This window comes from Gobio gobio (genome assembly GCF_949357685.1).
Source record: "Gobio gobio genome assembly, chromosome: 17".
Taxonomy (NCBI): domain Eukaryota; kingdom Metazoa; phylum Chordata; class Actinopteri; order Cypriniformes; family Gobionidae; genus Gobio; species Gobio gobio.
In genome coordinates this window covers 38,008,770-38,030,816 of record NC_137110.1, presented here as the reverse complement: position 1 = coordinate 38,030,816, position 22,047 = coordinate 38,008,770, and the positions used below count along the sequence as shown (strand labels likewise).

The 22,047-nt window shown below is 40.6% G+C and overlaps 1 protein-coding gene across 1 annotated transcript in view; it reads right to left on the bottom strand.

Moving 5' to 3' along the window:
• Positions 1-22,047, bottom strand: part of tanc1a (tetratricopeptide repeat, ankyrin repeat and coiled-coil containing 1a) — a gene marked incomplete at its 3' end in the record, with an annotated part of 110,424 nt that overhangs the window by 81,942 nt on the left and 6,435 nt on the right. Inside the window, exon 2 of the mRNA XM_079840104.1 lies at positions 8,155-8,253. Coding sequence (XP_079696230.1) covers positions 8,155-8,218 — 64 coding nt within the window. The 5' untranslated portion in view covers positions 8,219-8,253. The remainder of the gene's footprint in view (positions 1-8,154; positions 8,254-22,047) is intronic.

Below are 22,047 nucleotides of genomic sequence, written 5' to 3'. Positions count from 1 at the left end.
AGCAGTCCAGGAGGTTTCTGACTCTAGAACCCATTCAGTGTAGCATGTGCATTGTGCATGTTGAGTTTACCTGACATGTAGGCCATGGTATAAATGTCAGATTAGCCTTAAATTCACATGGTGACCTATCACCACTGGAACTGCTTAAGCATTTGAAGGAATGTTATCCATGATTAGCTCACATCTGAAAGCATGGCCAGCTGTGTTTTGGTAATGAGATTAAGCGTTGTGTTACTGGAATTCAAACATTCTCAGAGAAGATCACTATCAAGAGATACACTCCCAAGCTAATACAGCTTCGAAGACAGCAGTTTTTAATAATTAGCTAACATTTCTCAAAATTCATTTTGAAAAAGAATCTCTAACATATTTTGATTGGCATATTTATGGTGATTTAGGGCTGATGACCAAAAGGTTTCAGGTTTGTTATATATTTCAATTTTCCCCCTGAGCAGGAGATTTAAAAACTACAGTCGAGTACAAGATTTTCAGTGAATAACAATTACATCTTGGTCTTTTTCTCACAAATACATTACCGTTCAAGAATTTGGAGTCAATAAGATTTCTTATTGTTGAAGAAATTAATACTTTTATTCAACATTAAAGTGTCCCTAGTGTAATATAGCTGTTTTTGAATTTAAAAGGTCTGTAAAGTTGTAAAGTTGAAAGTGGAAAGAATCTACTCTGAACCGCCTATACGAGTCATTTGTATTTCGAATCCCACTGCGTGATGGTTCTATGTCAGTAGAAAATACATTTGCATAATGCCCGCCTTGTCCCACATTCAAACACGTAACTTTAAATGACGACCGCTTCTCAAATCTCGGAGTTCAATGTGGGATTCGCAAAACACAATTGCTCTTGAAAGATGGGTCAGTACTCAGTACTCAGATTATTTGGACCAGATTTCTCCTCAGGATCGCAACCTGTAAGTACGAATAATTATTGATGTATATATTTTCTACTGGGTGTTCAAAATACGTAGTTTTGAGTTTTATATTGTGTAAGTTTTCAGCTAACTCATGATATTACGGTCTTACTGAAATAGTTCAATTAAGCAGTTGTGGGCCACTATTACCTACAATTGTGTCTATTAATGCAGATTGTCTGTCTTTGAGTGGAGATAAAGGATTTGTTTTGCCAAACGTGTGCACCGTTATTGATACAGTTCATACAGTTCCCGCACATGCACCGCAATAATTAAAAAATATACACATCGGTTTGTTTTATGGACATACACTTGTTAATGCTGATGGTGAGAAATTACAGTTGCAACATCTCATAATGTAGCGTATACCTGAGAAACGTCCTACTCAAGCAGTCTTTGCAATGGAGGTTCGGGTTGAATAACTAGTCCTTCCAATGTTTCATCATCGGCCTCACGCTCAGATTGATATGGTAAAATCGACACCATCGTTACAATCTTTACTGTGTGTACAATCGCTGAGCTTTAGTAAGCCTCCGGAGCTGAAGAACAGTTATAGTAATGGGCGTTTGGTTTCCGACATTTGCTGTAAGAAGTAGACCAATTACAACAAACAGACTGGGCCATCTGGCCAATCAGAGAAGAGCAAGCTCTTGGAAAGGTGGGATTTAGAGAGACTGATTCATCCAATGAGTCGCTTGAGAATCATTGAAAGATTTGGTGATGTGCAACGTATATTATGAGAAAATGAAAGTGTTTTTTGATCTTTGATGCATGTAAACTGTCATAGGAGATCTCCAAAACTAAATTAGGAACCTTTAAAATAGCATAACAGGGGCACTTTAAATTTTCCAAAAATGCCAATAAAGACACTTGTAATGTTACAAAAGATTTCTATAAAATGCATGTTTTTTTTTGTTTTCTTTACACTTTCTATTCATTATCGAATTCTGGGAGGGGTGGGGGTAGGAGGGGAATTCCACAACTACCTTAGAACGATTTATTTTTGAACGTGTGATACTGAATTAACAATGCTGAAAACTTTACTTGGTGAGCATGGTGAAATTCTTATCTTACAGACCCCAAACTTTTGAATGGTAGTGACTATAGAGTATAGGACAATCATACAGACTATTTTGTGGAGTTTTCGTTTGACAGGTTTCGTTTTCATTCACTGTCCTTTTCCTGGACAGTCTTCAAAATAACATCTTAAAGGTCCCGTTCTTCGTGTTTTTTTGAAGCTTTGATTGTGTTTACAGTGTGCAATATAACATGTGTTCATGTTTCGCGTGTAAAAAAAAAACTGTATTTTTAACACAATTTACTTATCTGTACACCGCTGTTTTCACTGTCCTACAAACGACTGAAGACTTCCTTTATTCTATGAAGTCCCTCCTTCAGAAACACGTAACGAGTTCTGATTGTGTCAGCGGTTCCCGTGTTGCGATTTGACAGCAGCTTAGCGAACGTAGCACGGTCCTGTGTTGTGATTCGACAGCAGCTTAGCGCACGTGGAAAGGTCACGCCTCTTAACGGGAGAAATATACGCGCTTAATAATCTCTACAGCGTCCCTGGGAAAGCCAAACAAAGGTGATTTGACTCCGGGATGAAAATAACAGCGTCTCGACGACATGGCGACAAACACACTGAAACGCAGCACTTCCTTTTCTCCACGCGACGTCCTCTTCTTCTCCACGTGGGACAGCAACAAGACCACGCCCCCTTTTTTCGCGTTTTCTTGTGGGCGGAGGTTAGTCTGTTCTACTGCTCTACTGACGTAATTAAAGCAGGAAATACCAGGATGTAGTCCTAACCAGCCGTTCGCTGTAGGCTTTGAAAGGGAACTTCTGTTAAATAAAATATCTCGCTTGGCATTGAACTTTGAGCTTTATCATTTTACAGGTATTATTTATGCTCTAGCAGCAACATTACACACTAACTAAAGTTTGAACAATGGGATCACGAAGAACAGGACCTTTAAGTTTCACAGAATGAAGCAACTCAAACATATTTGCAATAAAGGTAAATAACAGAATTTTCCTTTTTGGGTTCACAATAAACTAAAAAGCTGTAAATGCAAATAATCAGTTAGCTAAAACTACTGCATTTACATTTACAATTAAAATCTGAATGCAAGTGTGTTTCTAATAGGTGGATAGACAATCTTGTGTGTCTATATAAACAGTCTGATTCTTCTAAATAACATGAGGAGCCCCTGCTGAGTAAGGAGAAACTGGACACCAGAGCAGCTGAGATAACACAGAGAACCCTGAAACGTGTACACACACACACACACACACACACACAACTAGCCTCAAAACATAAACCTTACCCTGATGCTGATACACACAATGCAGATGGATCAACTTTCTGAGCGTCACTCTACTCCTGGAGATTTATACCTGAGGACAGTAAAAACTCACACACACGTTGTAAACTCAACATCTCAGGCCAGAGTCAGGCTGTATCACTCTGCTCTACCCAGCATCAAACAGGGCCCTGTTTTTAAAGCTAAATCCTTCCTGATCCGACCTTTACAAGGCCTCAGTTCAAAGGCAGGAGAATACTTCAATCTGACATTCCAAATGAAAAAGGGTCAATCCATGAAAGCAGAAATCCCCACCAAAGTCTGTTTCTTGGGGATTAAAGGTCTCAGAAAGGAGTGAGAGAGAGGAAAAAGAGACGGAAAAGACTGAAAAGAGACAAAAACAGAGATAAACTATAAAATGTGCTCATTGATAAACTGATTTAGGAGGTTTTGGCTAATCAAAGAGTCACAATATTAAAAAAAATAGTGTTTGTTACACTAAGATGCTGGTTCCATCCTTACTGGTACACTGAAAAAAACAAGTACAATTTCCTTAATTTTTCTTTGTCAAGTTTTTGAACACATTTGTAAGTAAATTTCACATATGGAATTAAGTAAGAAAATAAGTAATTTTAACTTGGCCAGTAAAAGGTTGAGTAATTTCTACTTATTTGAAGTATCCTTTGAAATATTGTTACGCAGACAATTTAAGACTGATTTAAACCACGCTTTTAAAGTGTTTGCTTTACTTAGAAACATCTTAGAAGCAAAAGTTGTTATTATTATTATTAATAATTTTTTTTATAAATTTGCAAAGATTTCAAACAAACTTCTTTCACATTGTCATTATAGGGTATTGTTTGTAGAATTTTGAGGAAAATAATGAATTGAATCCATTTTGGAATAAGGCTGTAACAACAACAGCTCTCTGGATGCACTGTAGGTTTGAATACCACAAAGAGTGATCCATGAACCATCTCCACTGAGCAAGACACTTAACCTTAGTTTGGTAGGGGATCTCTCTATGCAATATGTGCTTGAAAAACATGTTCGTTAAACAACAACTTAGCAAGATCGCACGGATTCGGTCACAATAGCTGACTTCCAAGACAGCATTTTAATGTGTCATTTTAGGGTTGTTAATTATGCTTTCTTCAAAATATCTTCTTTCAGAGCTGCATATACGGTATACTTCACTGAAAAGGCAATCTCAGAATGCATTGCAACAAGCAGTGTAAATTTTCAGTGAAAATGGTGTATGAGCCAACGGAAAATGTCCATTCTAAATGTCATTCAATGGTGCAGAGTATCAAAAAAAGATGTACATCTAATTAAAAGTGGACTATATTATTCAATGTTTGTGGGTGCTACATATTTCTATACTTTGTGTCAATAGCTGTCAAACTCTATTGGAATCAATTGTGAGATGGGTCTTATGTGCACCATTTCTGTTACATTTCTGTACAGCATTCTAAAGCAATCATTTATGAGGATATTACATGAAAAATTTTAACAAAATAAGAGGGATCATACAAAATGCATGTTATTTTTTTATGTAGTACTGTCCTGAATAAAATATTTTGCATAAAAGATGTTTACATATAGTCCACAAGACAATTTTTTTAATAAAAGAACCCATTCAAAAGTTTACATACCCTTGATTCTTAATACCGTGTCGTTACCTGGATGATCCACAACTATTAAACAAAGGTTCAAACATTCACTGATGCTCCAGAAGAAAACACGATGCAGTAAGAGTCGGGGGTGAAAACCTTTTGAATTTGAAGATCAGTGTAAATAAATTGCACTTCATTTGTCTTCGGGGAAACATGCAAGTATCTTCTGTTTTTTGCTTCCTGAGGTCAGTACTAAATGAAAAAAAAAAAAGTATATTTAAACAAAATAAGATATTTGGACATCCTGTTCAAATGTTTTCACCCCCTGGTTCTTAATGTATCGTGTTTCCTTCTGAAGCATCAGAATGTTAGATCCTTTTTTTTTATTTTTATATATAGTTGTGTTTGAGTCTCTCATTTGTCCTCAGTGAGAAAAGATGGATCTTAAAATCATACAGTGAATTTACAGGACCTGGAGGATTTTTCTGAAGAACATTGGGCACTTTATGTAAATAAATTGTATGTAAAATATATTCAGGACAGTACTAAATAAAAAATAAAATTCATTTTGTATGATCCCTCTTATTTTGTTAAAATTATTCACATTTTCACAGATTCTGCAAGAGGCATGTAAACTGTATATTATATTATATATTATATTATAACATTATTTTTTATACAAGATGAAGTTACTGTATAGTACATTCAGGAAATGTTTCAATATTTTGTTCATTCTAGAGATGTTCCGATACCCTTTTTACCTTCCCGATACCTGGGCTCAGGTGTACCTGATACCCGAGTACTGATCCGATACCTGGGTGTGTATCTGTATATACAGCTGTATATACTACTAGCCCTGTAAGAATTGCTAGAATTATTTTATGGTGTGCTTCAGACTTATCCCTTAATAAAACATGAACAAATACATACAGTGAACTACTGTATTCATTACAGTATTTTTATTATCTGACATGCATTTGACAGTAATATTATTTATTTGAATTATTTTTTTTATTAAATCTAACACTGCAAACTGAAAATTTTATTTTAGTTGTACAATATAACTGTATAAAAAAAACAGTGCAACAAATAAATGTAGGAATATAAAAAAAAAATATATATATATATATATATATATATATATATATATATATATATATATATATATATATATATATATATATATATATATATATATATATATATATATATATATATATATATATATATATATATATATATATATATATATATATATATATATATATATATATATATATATATATATATATATATATATAATATTTCACAATATGACTGTTTTTACTGTATTTTTTTATTTTAAAATGCAGCCATATACAGCTTAAGAGGCTTCTTTAAAAAAAAAAAAAAGAAAGAAATCTTAGTAGCAATGCAAAGTTTCAAAAAGTAAAACAGTTGCTCTGAAAAAAACTTTCATTGTTTATGGTTGGAAAGAGGTCATATTGATTTTAATACTGTACATCTCACAATGCAATGAGTGTTATTTATTTTTATCTGCACTTGCAATGTGTGTCATTCAAAGGCAAAGTTATAATTAGATTAAAGATAGCCGTTTCAAATGATGATTTTGTCTTAGTTTTTTTATAGTTTAAAAAAAAGTGTTATACAGTTTGTGTCTTAGCAATTGAGAAAAACTAAGTAATCATATGTATGTGGCTTTCTCAAATATAGCTTCTTCAAAGACAAATGACAACACATTTTGGTGATTTGACACCAGAAAGGCTTCTTGACCTCACTAATTGTGTACTGGGTGCCCTTTATGACTTTTGCGGAGAACAGAGCTACCAGGCAGACGATCAGCAGCCTAAAAAAGTGGCACTGCAGAGTGTATTAGTGGCGTCTGATCTGCCATGTGTGCTGGATAACTCTCTCCATCCCCCTGCAGCAAACATAAGGTGTTGTAAATACTTCATGAGCAATATGCCTCTTTAGAGGGCACGCGAGTGTTGTCTCTAACCGACAGAGACTTCATTGGCTGTCAGTATGAAAACCAGAGGGAGTTCACCGATATTAGTAGAGCAGATCTGCACATCAGAGAATGAACAAAGTGACAATCAACTACATTCAAGAGAGGAGGATATACGAGGGAAATAATTTATTTGCAGTCGACTTCCTTAGAAACAAGACTTTGAGTTAGATTAGCAGATGAAAAGTTTCTTGTATGTGGGTCAGGTAGTGTTTGTTTGGCAGCTCTCAAACTTGTCTTGACATACTTAAGTGCGTGAGTGAAGCAGAGATGAATGAGGTTAATTGGAACACTGCTCCATTGAGAGGCTCCATTGGGAGAGAGGTATTGGGGCAGCGATGGTGCTGATGGTGCAGCAAGAAGCCAGAGCGGAAACTAGTGCGATCTTGTGGAAATGTGTATCATGGTAACGTCACATCAATGTAGTAATGACTCTAATTTGTCGCAGTGGTTGATGTTTCCAAGAGAGTGACATAAAAGTGAAAGACTAAATTTACTCACCCTCATGTCATTCTAAAATCCATACGACATTCATGGAAGACAATTACATTTTTTGTGCATCCTGGCTAGTCTTGTAAGTGACTATGGGATTGGGTCAGTTAAGCTACAAAACGACAAAAAAGTAAATAGATAAAATAAAGTAGTCCATGTGACTTGTACGTGATGAACTGACCAAAATTTAAGTCATTCACTGAAAATGTTTGCGTTCTGTCCTTAGCTCTCCTGGACGCATTATTGAGAAAAGTAGATTTGTGATGCCCAATGTCCAATTCATCACGGAGTCATTTTTTAGAGTTTATAGATTTTAGACTTTTATAGCGTCAAATCTATTGAAGCGGTTAATCCAGTTCACAAAACCAATTTGAATGATTCATTTATGAACATGACTCATCCTCTCAACAGCCCAATGGAAAACAAGATTTCAACAATACATCAATCATTCTTCCAATATTGAGTAAATGACTATTTTTGTTTTTGGGTGACTTTTATTCTAACTGTGAGATTCTAACATTAGTGATTATGATTGTGGTCTGATCTGGAATGAACAGTCCAGATCATTTTCGCTTAGGAAGAAAGCAATGACAAGCCACAGCCTGAGCTGGAATAATAATAATAATAATACAAATCTAATTTAGCCAATCCCAGCGACCTCTCTGTAAATCTCCCTGGAGGCCATAAACCAATTATGCAATTAAATTAAGTGTACACACAAAAGCCAAAAGCAAAGAACAGTTTGATAGGTGTCAGCAACCATTTATTCATATTTTCCTTCATTCTGGCCATAAAGCAGCATACCTGCATCTCTTTTGCCAGCTCTTCCTCCTCCTTCTCGACCTTTCTTCAGCACAGCCTTAAACATGGTACAATTCCCACCTTTACTGCTGTCTTTTGTTCCTGCAGAACACAAAGTTGTCAAAGAAGAGCACATTTAGAAACACAATGTATGGTTACTTATAACAATTGTTAAAAGAAGAAGATCTGGTTGATAATACCACAATGCTTTGGTTGAGTAATTTAAACAAGTTTCCAACAACTTGACAACACAATGGAAAACAAAACTCCCTATTCATTTTATGTATGTGTGTGTTGCCACCTCGTGACGGGAGGAATTGCTTGATGAAATTCCCACATTCCACATCTAATTAACGCTCTGCTGCCTGGTCTTAGGCATATAAACAAATAAATAAAGAAACAGTGAGTGCCAGCAGTACCCACACACTGTAAACTGTTGCACGCCACTCACGCAATCCATTAAATGTGAAATAAAAATACATTTAAAAGCACAAACTGAAGAAAAACTGAAAAGACCTTAGTAGGCAAGGAAAGGCCAGTTGCTGTAAACCACTCAAAATAAGAGGGAAACTAGTGTGCCACTGTCCTTCATGAGTCCATTCCATGTGTCCACACGGCAGCTGTCCACACTGACACGTCTCTCAGACAATGGAAGGAAATACCAGCCCGTCTACCAAACCTCCACTTGATTCTAAAATAGCAGAATGGATCTGTCAGCTTATCTGAGTATCCAGGCCTGTAGGGCTGCTCTCTCAGTAACAGGCGGGTCAGAGGTGGATTTTTTGCTAAATAAGGCACTGTTTACACTAGTGTGTTTTCGTTTTAAAACGCATGATTTTTGCTACGGTTATTGAAAATGGAGACTTTGGAAAACGCTTATTGAAGGAGTGTGTAGGTTTTCACTTCTTAAATGTCAATATCAAGATTCTTCAGGCTCAAATTGTGAAAGAATGGTTGGAAGGGAGTATGAAAAATAATTTTCACATGTGAATTGGCACCTCTGAGTCCAAACCTTAAATTCATTGAAAGTCTTTGGGATGTGACGGAGTAGACTTTACAGAGTGCTCGACTCTTGCATTGTCAATACAAGGGTTTCTCTGAATAATGCGCATGTACATCTGGCAAATGAGAGGTCTGTTATCTGGGTCTGTATAAAAGGTGTTTATTGTGTTTTAAGAATGACGATCTGGTTTGAGGAGGGTGATGAAAGACTTAAAAAAAAAAAAATAAATAAAAAAAAAAAAAAAAAGGATTGTGCAGAAAGCCCTTATTATGGAGATGGTTTGGACACATTTTATGCAAATGACTAACGTTGTGCACTCGCCCGCTCATTTAGAATACTCCAAATTCACTAACATTAGAATGAGATTAAGAACAAATTCATGTGCATACGCACATGTTGTAACGTAGGCAGAGATTTTTCGTTAGAAGTTCTCCTGTGCTGTGCGTACAAATGCAAAATCCACGCAATTATTAGTGAATGAGAACCAATATCTTTTTAAACCCCAGGTTACGGCAAACTTTATACCCTAGAGCAGTGTTTCACAACATTTTTTCAGTCATGGCACCCTTTAAAAATGTTACGTTACGTTACGCTAGGGGTGTAACGGTACAGATTGCTCACGGTTCGGTTTGTATCACGGTTTTAGGTTCACCGTTTCGGTACGGTTCAGTATTTGTTATGTTCAGGGAAAAAAGGACTACTGTCAAATAAAAATGTAACAAATAATTTAAATACAAGCAGCAGCACAAATAAATGCTATTGAGCAAAGATAGGCCTACTAATAAAATAAACTATGCTTTTCAGGTTTTTCAGGTACATCTAACATTAGTTTTCAGGTACAGAAATTGATCAAATGTAAAATAACATTGCACAGTTGACCTAATGCACGGATATGCTTTGTCTTTCTCGACTGTTTACTTAAGGCATATACAGACTATGTCTGCTAGAATACTCATCAAGATGGACATGTCGACATACTTTTTGTGTGAGTTTGTCCGTTCAAGAGCAAGACTTGAAAGAGAACTCAATATTTGCGCTCAGTGAGATGTGTGCGCGCTTTCGGATGTGTGCACAGAGACAACATTTTCTCATTCGCGTCATCTGGCACTACACCCGGGTGATGAGGGCGAAAATGACTGGTCATATTCGAACATACGGCAGCACTCACATGCATTGAACAAAGTTTACAAAGAGAGAATTATTTGAAAAATGTGAAAAAATAAATAAATTATATATATAATACATACATATATATATATATATATAATTTGATTTGAAGGACTTTTACACGGCACCCCTGCTCTCGTCAGATGGCATCCTGGCACCCCGGGTTGGGAAACACTGCCCTAGAGCAGTGATTCTCAAACCGGTCCTGGAGTACCACCAGCTCTGCCCATTTTGTATGTCTCCCTATATCTGACACACCCATTTTAGGTCTTGCAGTCTCTAGTAATGAGCTCATGAGTTGAATCAGGTGTGATCGATGAGGGATACATACAAAATGTGCAGGGCTGGTGGTACTTCAGGATAGGCCTAGAGTAAAGCCCTAGAGTAAAGTCGCAATGAAACAGAAATAGCGACAGATCGCTTCCTTAAGTATTGTGACGTACATCGGATTATAAAAAATAAAATAAAAATAAAAATGTAGGACTTATGCCGTGTTCCAGGTAACCGGTAACCCGTGTTTTTCCAACCTTCTACCCGTGAAAGTGCACTGGAACGGTAGCCAAACTTCCCACCAGTGAACTAGATCGATGTACTCCCAGTTACGAGCTCTGACGTCACATAGCCCATGAAACAACAATGGCAGCCCCTACAGATGAGGTGTTTATGGAAGTCGTACACGGTATTTTACAAATAACGTAAAATAAAAGGTATAACAGCTTCTCTTGCCTTATGCGCCGTTTTTTCTCCTCCGTTTCCCTCAAATAAGCAAGGAGTAAGCACCTTTGGCAATAGAAATTATTGTAAATGAGCAAATCCTGCACGGTCCGCCATGCTTTGTTTACATCTAGCTACCACAATTCCTTGCGCTCAGGCAGTTTGGCGTGATTTTGCCTGGAACGCTACAAAGTGTAGAGTCGTGGTTTGAAGTCGTGACTTACGGGCTCAAAAACGCTAGTTACGTATGTAACTGTGGTTCTGTGAATTCCGGATGACCGCCAGAGGCGGTGCTAAGCACTAGTGGATAATCGCTGCGCCAGCTCAATAGGTCGAGAAAATTATAACAACAAAGTCACGTCATGACGCAGACCGAGACGCGAGGATATAATCCCCAGCAGCTCAATGGCCAGCCTCGGAATGCTTTCTCGCGCATTCTGAATGACAAGGAACTCTGGCGGTCATCCGGAATTCACAGAACCACAGTTACATACGTAACTAGCGTTCGGTTTCATTCCTCCTGACCGCCAGAGGCGGTGCTAAGCACTAGTGGATGACACATATCAACACAGTCATGAGGAATGCCACCCACCTGCAACATCAGGGTTGCTCCAGAAGGACTGCAGAGCTCACATCATGGGAAGCAGCAACATTAACCTTGTAGAACCTTGCGAAGGTACATGGAGAAGACCAGGTAGCAGCCTCGCATACATCTGCCAAGGAAACTCCCCGAAAAGCAGCCCAAGACGACGAGACTGCCCTAGTGGAGTGACAAGTAACACCTGCTGGTAAGGGCTGATGAGATTTGCTATACGCCGACTTTATCGTTTCAACAATCCAGCGTGATAGTCTCTGTTTGGACAAAGGTGCACCCTTGCGTACTTCACCGTAACAAACAAACAACTGATCCGTCTGTCTGAAAGAAGCGGTAGAATTAACATAGCACTTTAAAGCTCGTACAGGACACAGAAGATGAGACCTTCCCCCATCTGTCCCTGAGTGAGTGGAAGGCGGTTGAAAAGCAGCCAGATGAATAGACTGATTCACAAATTGTGGTAACAAAACTTTAGGGAGAAAAGCTGGATTGGGTCGAAGAATGGCCCCGGAATCCTCTGGCAACCAGCGTAAGCACAGTTCACTCACTGATAGAGCATGAAGCTCACCAACACGTTTAGTGGAAGCAACGGCCAACAAAAATTACATTTTTAATGACAACCACTTAATATCCGCAACAGCCAGTGGTTCAAATGGTGGTGAACAAAGGGACTCTAGAACAAGCGGTAAGTCCCAGACCGGAAAGGGAGTAGAACGAACAGGTTTTAAACGCCTCGCTCCCTTCAAAAAACTGCAAACAAGGTTATGAGACCCCAATGAAGCACCATCAACTGGGTCGTGATAAACAGATATGGCAGCAACATAAACTTTTAAAGTGGAGGCCGCCTTGTTGTCATCTAACAGATGCTGCAAGAAACTCAAAATTTTTGGCACAGTACAGTGAACTGGGTCAATTCCTTGATCCCCACACCAAGAAGAAAAGATCCTCCAACGAGCAGCATAAATCTGTCGTGTTGAAGGAGCCCTAGCGTTGCTGATGGTGTTTACTACTGCTGGTTCACAAGCCATTAACTGTGAACTAGGCCTAACGGCCAGACCCAGAGCTGAAGGCGAAACGGGTCTGGGTGCCAAACACGGCCGTGCATCTGAGAAAGGAGGTCCCTTCTGACGGGAAGCTGCCACGGCTCGCCCTGTAGTAGACTCAGAAGGAGGGGAAACCATGGCCTGGCTGGCCATCGAGGTGCCACCAACAGCACCCTGTGCTTGCATAGGTATATTCGGTGCAGTGTTTCCCACAGAAGTGGAAAAGGGGGAAACGCATACAAAAGGCAGCTCGGCCACTCGTGGGCTAATGCATCCTGACCCAATGGGCTGGACTTCTCGGCTCTCGCGAACCACCAGCGGCAATGAGTGGTCAGTTCTGATGCAAACAGGTCGACCTCCGCCTTGCCAAACCGCTGCCAAATCAACTGCACCACGTCCGGGTGAAGTCTCCATTCCCCCGGGAGCAGTAGATCCCTGGACAGAGCATCCGCCACTTGATTGTCTGATCCTGGAAGATGAACTGCCCTTAACGAAGCTAGCCGGCCCTGAGACCATGTAAGGATCTTGCGAGTTAGCTGTAGAGACGCAAGTGACCTGGTGCCGCCCTGATGGTTCAAGTGAAAAACCGTTGACGTGTTGTCGGAACGGACAAGCACGTGACGACCCACCAGATTTGGTAAGAAGTGTAGTAGAGCTAAGTACACTGCCTTCAGTTCCAAGATGTTGATATGTTCTAAGGCTTCCCTTGGTGACCAGTGACCACTGATTCCCCTCTGACTCCAAGTTGCCCCCCATCCTGTTAGAGAAGCATCGGTTGTGATCACTTCTCAACGGGAGGGCACCACCCCTAGAGGCACTCCGGCTCTCAGAAACGTCACTCGTTTCCAGGGTCTCAGTGCACGGGTACAAGCAGGAGAAACGGAAATCATGCGATGACGGTGTCTTGCTGAGTCCAACCCCAAGCTGTTGCTCCACCTCTGAAGGGGCCTGAGGTGAAGCAAGCCCAAGGGAATCACGGATGTGGCGGCAGCTAACATCCCCATTAGTTGCAGAAGGACACCATAAGAAACTTTTGTTCCCAGACGGAAATGAGTCAGTAGCTGACAAATCTTGTCCGTCCGAGCTTGGGACAATGTGGCAGACATTGTGATGGAGTTGAGTGTTATACCTATGAAGGTTAGGGTTTGCTCTGGGACCAGATGACTCTTTGTGTCGTTCACAGTTAGACCCAGCCTCTGAATATGCTCCAGCACAACCTTGGTGTTGCGAATAGCATGTTGTTTTGTTGGGGCACAAAGCAGCCAATCGTCTAAATAGGGCAGAATCCTCATGCCCTTGGACCAAAGGGGAGACAGGGCTGCACTCATGCATCTTGTGAAAACGCGAGGAGCAAGAGATAGACCGAATGGTAGGACTCTGAATTGATAGGCTTGATCCTGAAAACTGAATCTTAGGAACTTCCTGTGGTGGGGAGCAATGGGAACATGGAAGTAAGCATCCCTCAAATCCACGCTCACAAACCAGTCTCCTTTCGTCACAGATCGAAGAACATCGACCGTGCGTAACATTCGGAAAGGAAGAGACTTTAAAAACACATTTAGGCGTCTCAAATCCAGAACTGGCCGAAAACTGCCGTCCTTTTTCGGAACAAGGAAGTACATGGAGTAAAACCCGTCCCTCTGACTGAGGGGAGGAACTTTTTCTATGGCTCCTTTCAGCAACAGTGAATGAATTTCTAAGGAAAGGGCCTTTGAACTGTTTGTATCTTTGACAACTGTCCGAAGGATTCCTGAAAACTTGGGAGGCCGGCGTCGGAACTGCAGAGTGTATCCCCTGTTCAAGGTTGCCAGAACCCAGGGGTCGGACACTGAATTTTCCCAGTAATCTAGGTGTTGCACTGTAAAACGACCGACTGCCGGCCCCATAGCTTCAGGGTTTTTGGCCTCTGGTTTTAGGACCTGTGGGGGGGGGCTGACGTGGCCCCCCCTGACGGTGATGGTGAAAAGGGCGGGGTCCCTGAGCCTGTTCAGTCTCTCTATGACGCTGTGGTGCTTGAAACTGATGAACATTGTGTTGACGCAATCTGTGCTCTGAGCCGTGGTAGCGTGGGTGAGCCGGAGCCAATGGCATCCTAAACGGTGGTGCCCGTGGTACTTGAGTTAGTTGTCGTGTTGCTTCTGACAACTTCATTCTCTTCTCCAATACCTCAGAAACATTGGGGCCGAAAAGGTGTCCCGGTACAATTGGCAGTTCTCTCAGCGTCTTTTTACAATCTTCAGATAACCTTGCCTGGGCAAGCCATACCTGGCGCCTGGCTGTTAGAAGGGTCGATGAAAGTGTACCAAGTTCCCGCGTCACATGACCCATAGTCAGCAGAGCCGTCTGTAAGAACCGAGGAATGGAAGCATCCACGCTCGCGGACTCCAACGTAGTATTACAGGCAAGAAGCAGCTGGCAGATAGTATTCTCAGCCCTCGTTATATATGCTACAGACTCATATGCCTTCTTTAGGAAAGAGTCAGTACGTCCACACTGCGCGCTTGGGCAGCGTACATTGCCTCTTAAAGCCTCATCCGGTGATACCACCAGTGCTGCTACTGGCTGTTCAATTTCAGGAGCCCGTCCTACACCAATGGAGCCAGCTTCGGCCATTGAAGCCAGTGTGCGGGCTGTCTTTGATCTTCTTCTAGGTACGTTAGGACTTGTAAGTGCACTGGAGAATTCTGTCACAAGTCCTTGCATGGTGGCATTGCAAACATTACTACCAGCAGCTTGTCTGAAAAACACATTGGCTTGAACGGGCTGCACAGGTGATTCGTCAAGACCCAAACGAGCCACAGCCATCTGCAGAATAGATAAAATATCATCTGGAGAAGATGGGCCTGCGCCCGATGAATGTACAGACCCACCACTCGAACCACCTGTAGCTGACAGGTTGGAAAAAACATCATGTGGGCGGGTGGGTTGCGTGGCAGGTTCCGCCAACTCTGCATCGAGAAAATGTGAATTAGACGCGCTCATGGAGAGAGCGTCCAAATCCATATCCATATCGTTTGAGGGTTGGAAATCACTCTCATCCACTGGTGTGTTCCCAGTATGGGTGGTTAGCGTTGGGGGTTGAAGAGACTGAAGAAGACGTTTCATCTCCATCATTTCTGAAGAGAGAGTAGCCACAGTCTTCGATAGCACAGGGTATCGCCGACACAACAATAAAATATAATAGTATGCACTCACGTAGAAATGGAATCCGAGATATCCGTCCCGAAGATAGCGTTGAGCGTGCTGTCACAGTTTAGGAGGGCGAATCCTCGCAACTCAGGTAAACTGTACAGGACAGCGCGAAATAATGACCTATCATAAGCGAGAAAGCGAAAGAGGCTGGGCACCGAGCTGCTGGGGATTATATCCTCGCGTCTCGGTCTGCGTCATGACGTGACTTTGTTGTTATAATTTTCTCGACCTATCGACCTGGCGCAGCGATTATCCACTAGTGCTTAGCACCGCCTCTGGCGGTCAGGAGGAATGAAACAGAACCCGCCTGGAATGCAGCATAAGTTCTATGCATCTATGGTTGGATTTTGAAATGGCAGGGGCAGGGTTTAACCACACTAAATGATTGGACAAAACCTGCATATGTCACCAGAGAGCCTGTCATTTTGATTAAAAGTGATGAGGTTCAAAAGAAACATACATGGATGAACCGTTCACAACAAGATCTATATTAAATGGGTGAATTTTCATTTGTTTAAACATTTTATGGGTGTTACAAACCCCTTCTTCAAAACAGGTTATGCATGTTATGTGAAAAAGCTATAGAGTGAGAAACAATGCAGTTCTAGAATGTTACCAGTTACCAGCTTGCCTCATTAAATATTCATGCACTTTTCATAGAAATATAGAAATCTAGCTTCCAAGTCAGAGGAAAATGATCATTTACATTTAAACATTATAAATATGTTAAACAGAGATACTAAATTTATTTAAATGGCACCTAATAAAACTGCACTTTTCCAGTCAATGCTTTTAACAGTGGGAAATCTCAAAACCTGAGATTAATTAATGACTTAAATAATAACCCAGGGTAAGGTATGAATAGAAAGAGACATGGAACAACATGGTTCAAAAGTTAAAAAATGACACTGGGTTAAATATGAAAAGCCCAAATGAGTGATGGACTGACTAATACTTTGTTTTCTGTGGTATTCCAAAAAAAAGAGAGAATAAAATAGAGTAGCAGTGCAACATATTTTTGAGGGGAAATGACTTGGAGGTATTAAGAAATGGTTCTGACTGTTGGTTTGGGCTTAAAAACGGTCACCATCAGCAACCAATTTTGCTGATTTCTTCCCTCAGCCACAGGACTGCTGGCCATAACAACCAAAGCAATTAAATAAGAGAACAAATGAGTGGAAATAAAACAATGCAATAAGGAAAAATTATTAAAGAAGCAAATTATGCAAATTAAATGTCCTGTAAATAAACAAAGCATCATAGTTGTGCACTTACAGTACTATAATCTGTTACTGTTTTGGAGAGAAACTCTGGAATCGATTAGATGTGTTCTGTTAATGTTAGAATTAATTGTCACCAAGCCTAAAAAACAGCACAGAACTGGTTCAATAGATTCGATACTAATTGCCTGCATTTAAAAGGAGCCACATCCTGTCGTTCAGAGATGTGGGTTTTGAAACACAAGCCTAAATGACATCATGAAAAACACATCACACAGACATTGTGCCCATCCAAAGACCATCTAATTTTCTCATCAGCCATCATTTCCTCTCCTCCTATACATAGACACATGTGCACCCCAGGAACATGAAGCAGAGTCACACGACGCCTGGCTTGTCAGGGAACATACTGTACAGATTTTGCAGATGCACTGATGTCACAGACATTAGGTCACAACTAACTTCATCTGGATAGTGCTGGATACAAGGAAAACTAAGAAAAAGCACAAACAGGCAGAACAAATAAAACGAGTGAAACATTTAGATCTTCTTTCATAGTAAGTCTATGGGATTTATTACAAAAACCCTCAATGTTGTACTAATAGTAGCTTTTTCTTAGATGGATCATAAATATCGGCTAACATTTTGCCATTCCAACTGATATCTATTATGGTTGTTCTTGAAATCATTGATTTCTGTTTGAGAAGCTAAAAAAGACCCGACCAAATCATCCCTGCGCGTGACTGAAAATCAAATTACAGACTCCAGAAAAGTGCATTAGAGCTTCACCAGTCTTGGAACCAAGCAACTGGAAAGCTCTGGTTTGACCACCGCTGGCCCTCCACCGTGAATAACGTTTTAAGTTGTACTTTCTAGTAATAGCAGGTTTCTGTGGGCCATGACTGCAGCCTAAATGGTAGTTTAATTGGATGAAAGCTGAGATATATCAGAGGCTGGAGGGAAAATAGAGGATGGCAAGAAATAAGGTGGCAACTTGGGTGGATACTGAGGGATGAAAGCAAAACATCACTAAAAAAAGTATAGAAAACAGAAAACCATGCTTTCAGAAAACACAGAAGTACATTCAGTCAATGTTGTATAGCTACAGTACATGACAAAAAAAACAGCTGAATGGGACCTTTTCATTCAAATGACACATTCAGAAATACATTCGTAGTGCAAATGAACGACTCGTCTTTGAGCGTTTCAGAATTGGCGATGCTCGTTCACTGAGCGGGAAATGAGGACAGCTTTTTCTAAATGGGTTTTATGGCTAAAACCTAAGGGAAAATGGCCTTGTTTCCTTTTATGGACAATCTGGCCTAAATCTCCTCCCCACTTTACCATTTGAATAAGACATATGACACATGGGGTCTTACACAAAAGGTGCGGCCCTCACATCAAAAGCCGTCAAGCTTTTCAGGACTAACAAGACCACATTTTTATACAGAAGGTTACTGGTTTTGTGAGCAATTATGCAAGAACTAGTTTCATTGATCATCCACACACATACACTTTAGATATATTCAAATACAATACATAATAATAATAATAATTTGCATTAAGAAAATAAAGTTATCAGCTGATATCTATATATCTTATATTTTAATATAATTAAATCAGCCATTATTGGAGATTATGCATATTGCATATGCAGATATTGGAGCGGCATTTTTGGATATATGGAGCGGCATTTATTACACAGAGCCGTAGTTCACTGACAAGTGGAGCCATATCGCATTAATTATCGCAGGCGATACGTCCGTGATAATTAATGCGATATGGCTCCGCTTGTCAGTGAACTACGGCTCTGTGTAGTAAAAGCAGGTGATGGCGATTTACTACTAATCAAGGAACCAGATTTACTGACGAGATGCGCTGAATGTCATGCGATATATCGCCCAGCCCTAGTGTTAAGCCACATCCACACAAAGCCAGAGCTTTCCCTATCCAATCTTGTTTTGCACTTGCTTCGCTGCCCTACGAGGCCACGGTTACTGGTTATCACTTGCCCACCATGACACCACCCTCACCATCGTTTTGATTTTCATAGTAATACAATCATTTCGTTCAGTTAGAGAACAGACACTACAATTAAAAACTGAACATGTCTTTTCAATAAAGTGTGAGTGAGCCGAACAAAAGTCACAGCACAAACGCAGCAGGAGTCTGATTTCATTCATCACGAGAGCAAAGAGCTGAGGTAAGCGCGGCAGTCATTCACGACACGTGTCCAGTCTGGCGCGTTTTCAGATCATGCCTATGGAAGCCTAACTTTCATAGGAATTCATTGAAAAGTTGAAACACTCACTTTGCTCCGCACCGCTCCGTTATTAATGCCTGAACAGAGCGTGTGGGACATGGTGTGATGACATCACTGTTTCACAAAATATATCCACTCTAGGACCCGGTTTTAAAAAAATACCGGTTTCAGTCTCCTACAACTCGGATCCGTCTGGACGAAATGCTGATACGATACAATTTTTTTACGTATACAGCTAAACGCGTCTCTGTGTGTATGGGGCCTTAGAAGCTTGGAAAAGCGTAAGGATTTGAGCGAGTTTCACAAGCGAGTTTCACATTTGAGCGAGTTTTTGCATCTCTAAAACTGCAGCTCTTTTGGGGTGTTCCTGGTCTGCAGTGGTCAGTATCTATCAAAAGTGGTCTATGAACAGTGGTGAAACAGTGACAGGGTCATAGGCGGCCAAGTCTCATTGATGCACGTGAGGAGCAAAGGCTGGCCCGTGTGGTCCGATCAAACAGACGAGCTACTGTAGCTCAAATTGCTAAAGAATGCTGGTTCTGATAGAAAGGTGTCAGAATACACAGTGCATTACAGTTTGTTGTGTATGGGGCTGCATAGCCGCAGACCAGTCAGGGTGCCCATGCTGACCCCTGTCCACCGCCAAAAGCACCAACAGTGGTCACGTGAGCATCAGAACTGGAGCAATGGTCTGATGAATCATGTTTTCTTTTACATCACGTGGATGGTGTGCGTCGCTTACCTGGGAACACATGGCACCAGGATGCACTATGGGAAGAAGGCAAACCGGAGGCAGTGTGATGCTTTGGGCAATGTTCTGCTGGGAAACCTTGGGTCCAGCCATCCATGTGGATGTCACTTTGACACGTACCACCTACCTAAGCATTGTTGCAGACCATGTTCACCCTTTCATGGAAACGGTATTCCTTGGTGGCAGTGGCCTCTTTCAGCAGGATAATGCTCCCTGCCACAAAGCAAAAATGGTTCAGGAATGGTTTGAGGAGCACAACAACAAGTTTGAGGTGTTCTCAATCTCAATCCAATTGAGCATCTGTGGGACGTGCTGAACAAACAAGTCCGATATATGAAGGCCCCACCTCGCAACGTACAGAACTTAAAGGATCTGCTGCTAACATCTTGATGCCAGATACCACAGCACACCTTCAGGGGTCTAATGGAGTCCATCCCTCGACGGGCCAGGGCTGTTTTGGCAGCAAAAGGGGGACCAACACAATATTAGTCAATGTTATGCCTGATCAGTGTATATAGGGTTGGGACGATAGATGATGCCATCGTCCATCGCCGATGGCTGACACACAAATTTATTTTTCACATAAATTACTTTTATTAAAAAAATAATTGCAAAGACAATACCAGAGGCAGTATTGTAGAAAATTGCAGGGTAATATATAGGGGAGGGGGGGGGGGGGGGTTAAAATATTTTAATTTATAATAATCATTTTTTTCTAATATATTTTTTATTATTTAAAAGTATTATTTGGGGGTAAAATACAACATTTCACAAGATTCACCTGGAAACTGAAAACAAGGAGTGTGGTCATGATTGTATAGCTCAAGTGATTGTTGGGATAGAATACATGACGGGAGACAAAATATCCCCAGAATCTCCACGACATCTGTTTTCTCCACTCTTCCAATGGGGTTTTATTTACAGTAAACATGACATCATGGTGCGAGAACATGATGTCACCATGATGACATGCAGAGAGCAATGACTAACCTAAACTTATACAGCAGATCTGATGAACTAACTGGTTTGCTAGTACTTTAGACATCTGAATTAGATTAAACAAGGCTAGGAAAATGTTCCTTTTTCAGATCCCACTTCAATACAGCCACTAACCAAAGCTAAATCTTGCCATCAACATACTGCGTGTTGTGTTGAGTTGATGAAAAAGAGAAGGATGTTCAAAAGCGTCTATTTAAATCTGTTTAGCGGTGTAACAATCCACACTTCATTTCACTAACCTATAGACACCCTGTGGACATTAACCAGCCCACCCTTTCACTCCAGCCCTTTTCAGGTCAAACATTAGCTCATTCTCTCCCGCTGAGTTAAACACAGTCAATTAAACCATTAGTCCGCCATAAAAACACTAGAGCGACTTAAGGAACAGCAGGACTGTGCAAGCCTGTACTTCCATTAATGAGTAAACATGGGAAATGCTCTAAAGGTGTTGACAGGGAGATGGAAAGCTAGTGTTCACGACGGCCAAACAAGTACTAAACCGGAGAGCGTGTATCACTCACTAGATCGCTTTTGGAACTCTGAGAGGGGATTGCTGATTAAATGAGCAGTTCTTAGGATTTGATGATTTTTCCAGTCATAACTACTTCGGTGGCACTCTCTCTTCAGCTGCCAGAATTCTTTGTACAAAAATAACCATCCCTTTTCATTTTATTACGACTTGCGAGTCACTGGCTTCTGAGGAACTATAGAAGACATTAAGGCTTGCATAGACTAGTCGGGTAGTCGACTACTTTAACTAGTCGGTGCACCGAGTTCTCAAGCGTGCAATAGCCATTAGGGGTGTAATGATATATCGTTTATCGATATATCGCGATATAAAATTGCGACGTTATGTATCGTTGCTGTAAACGATATTATTCGCGATATAGACTTGTTTTATCCAAGGCTCAACTTGCTGTATTTATAAGGTATAATTCACCCAAAAATG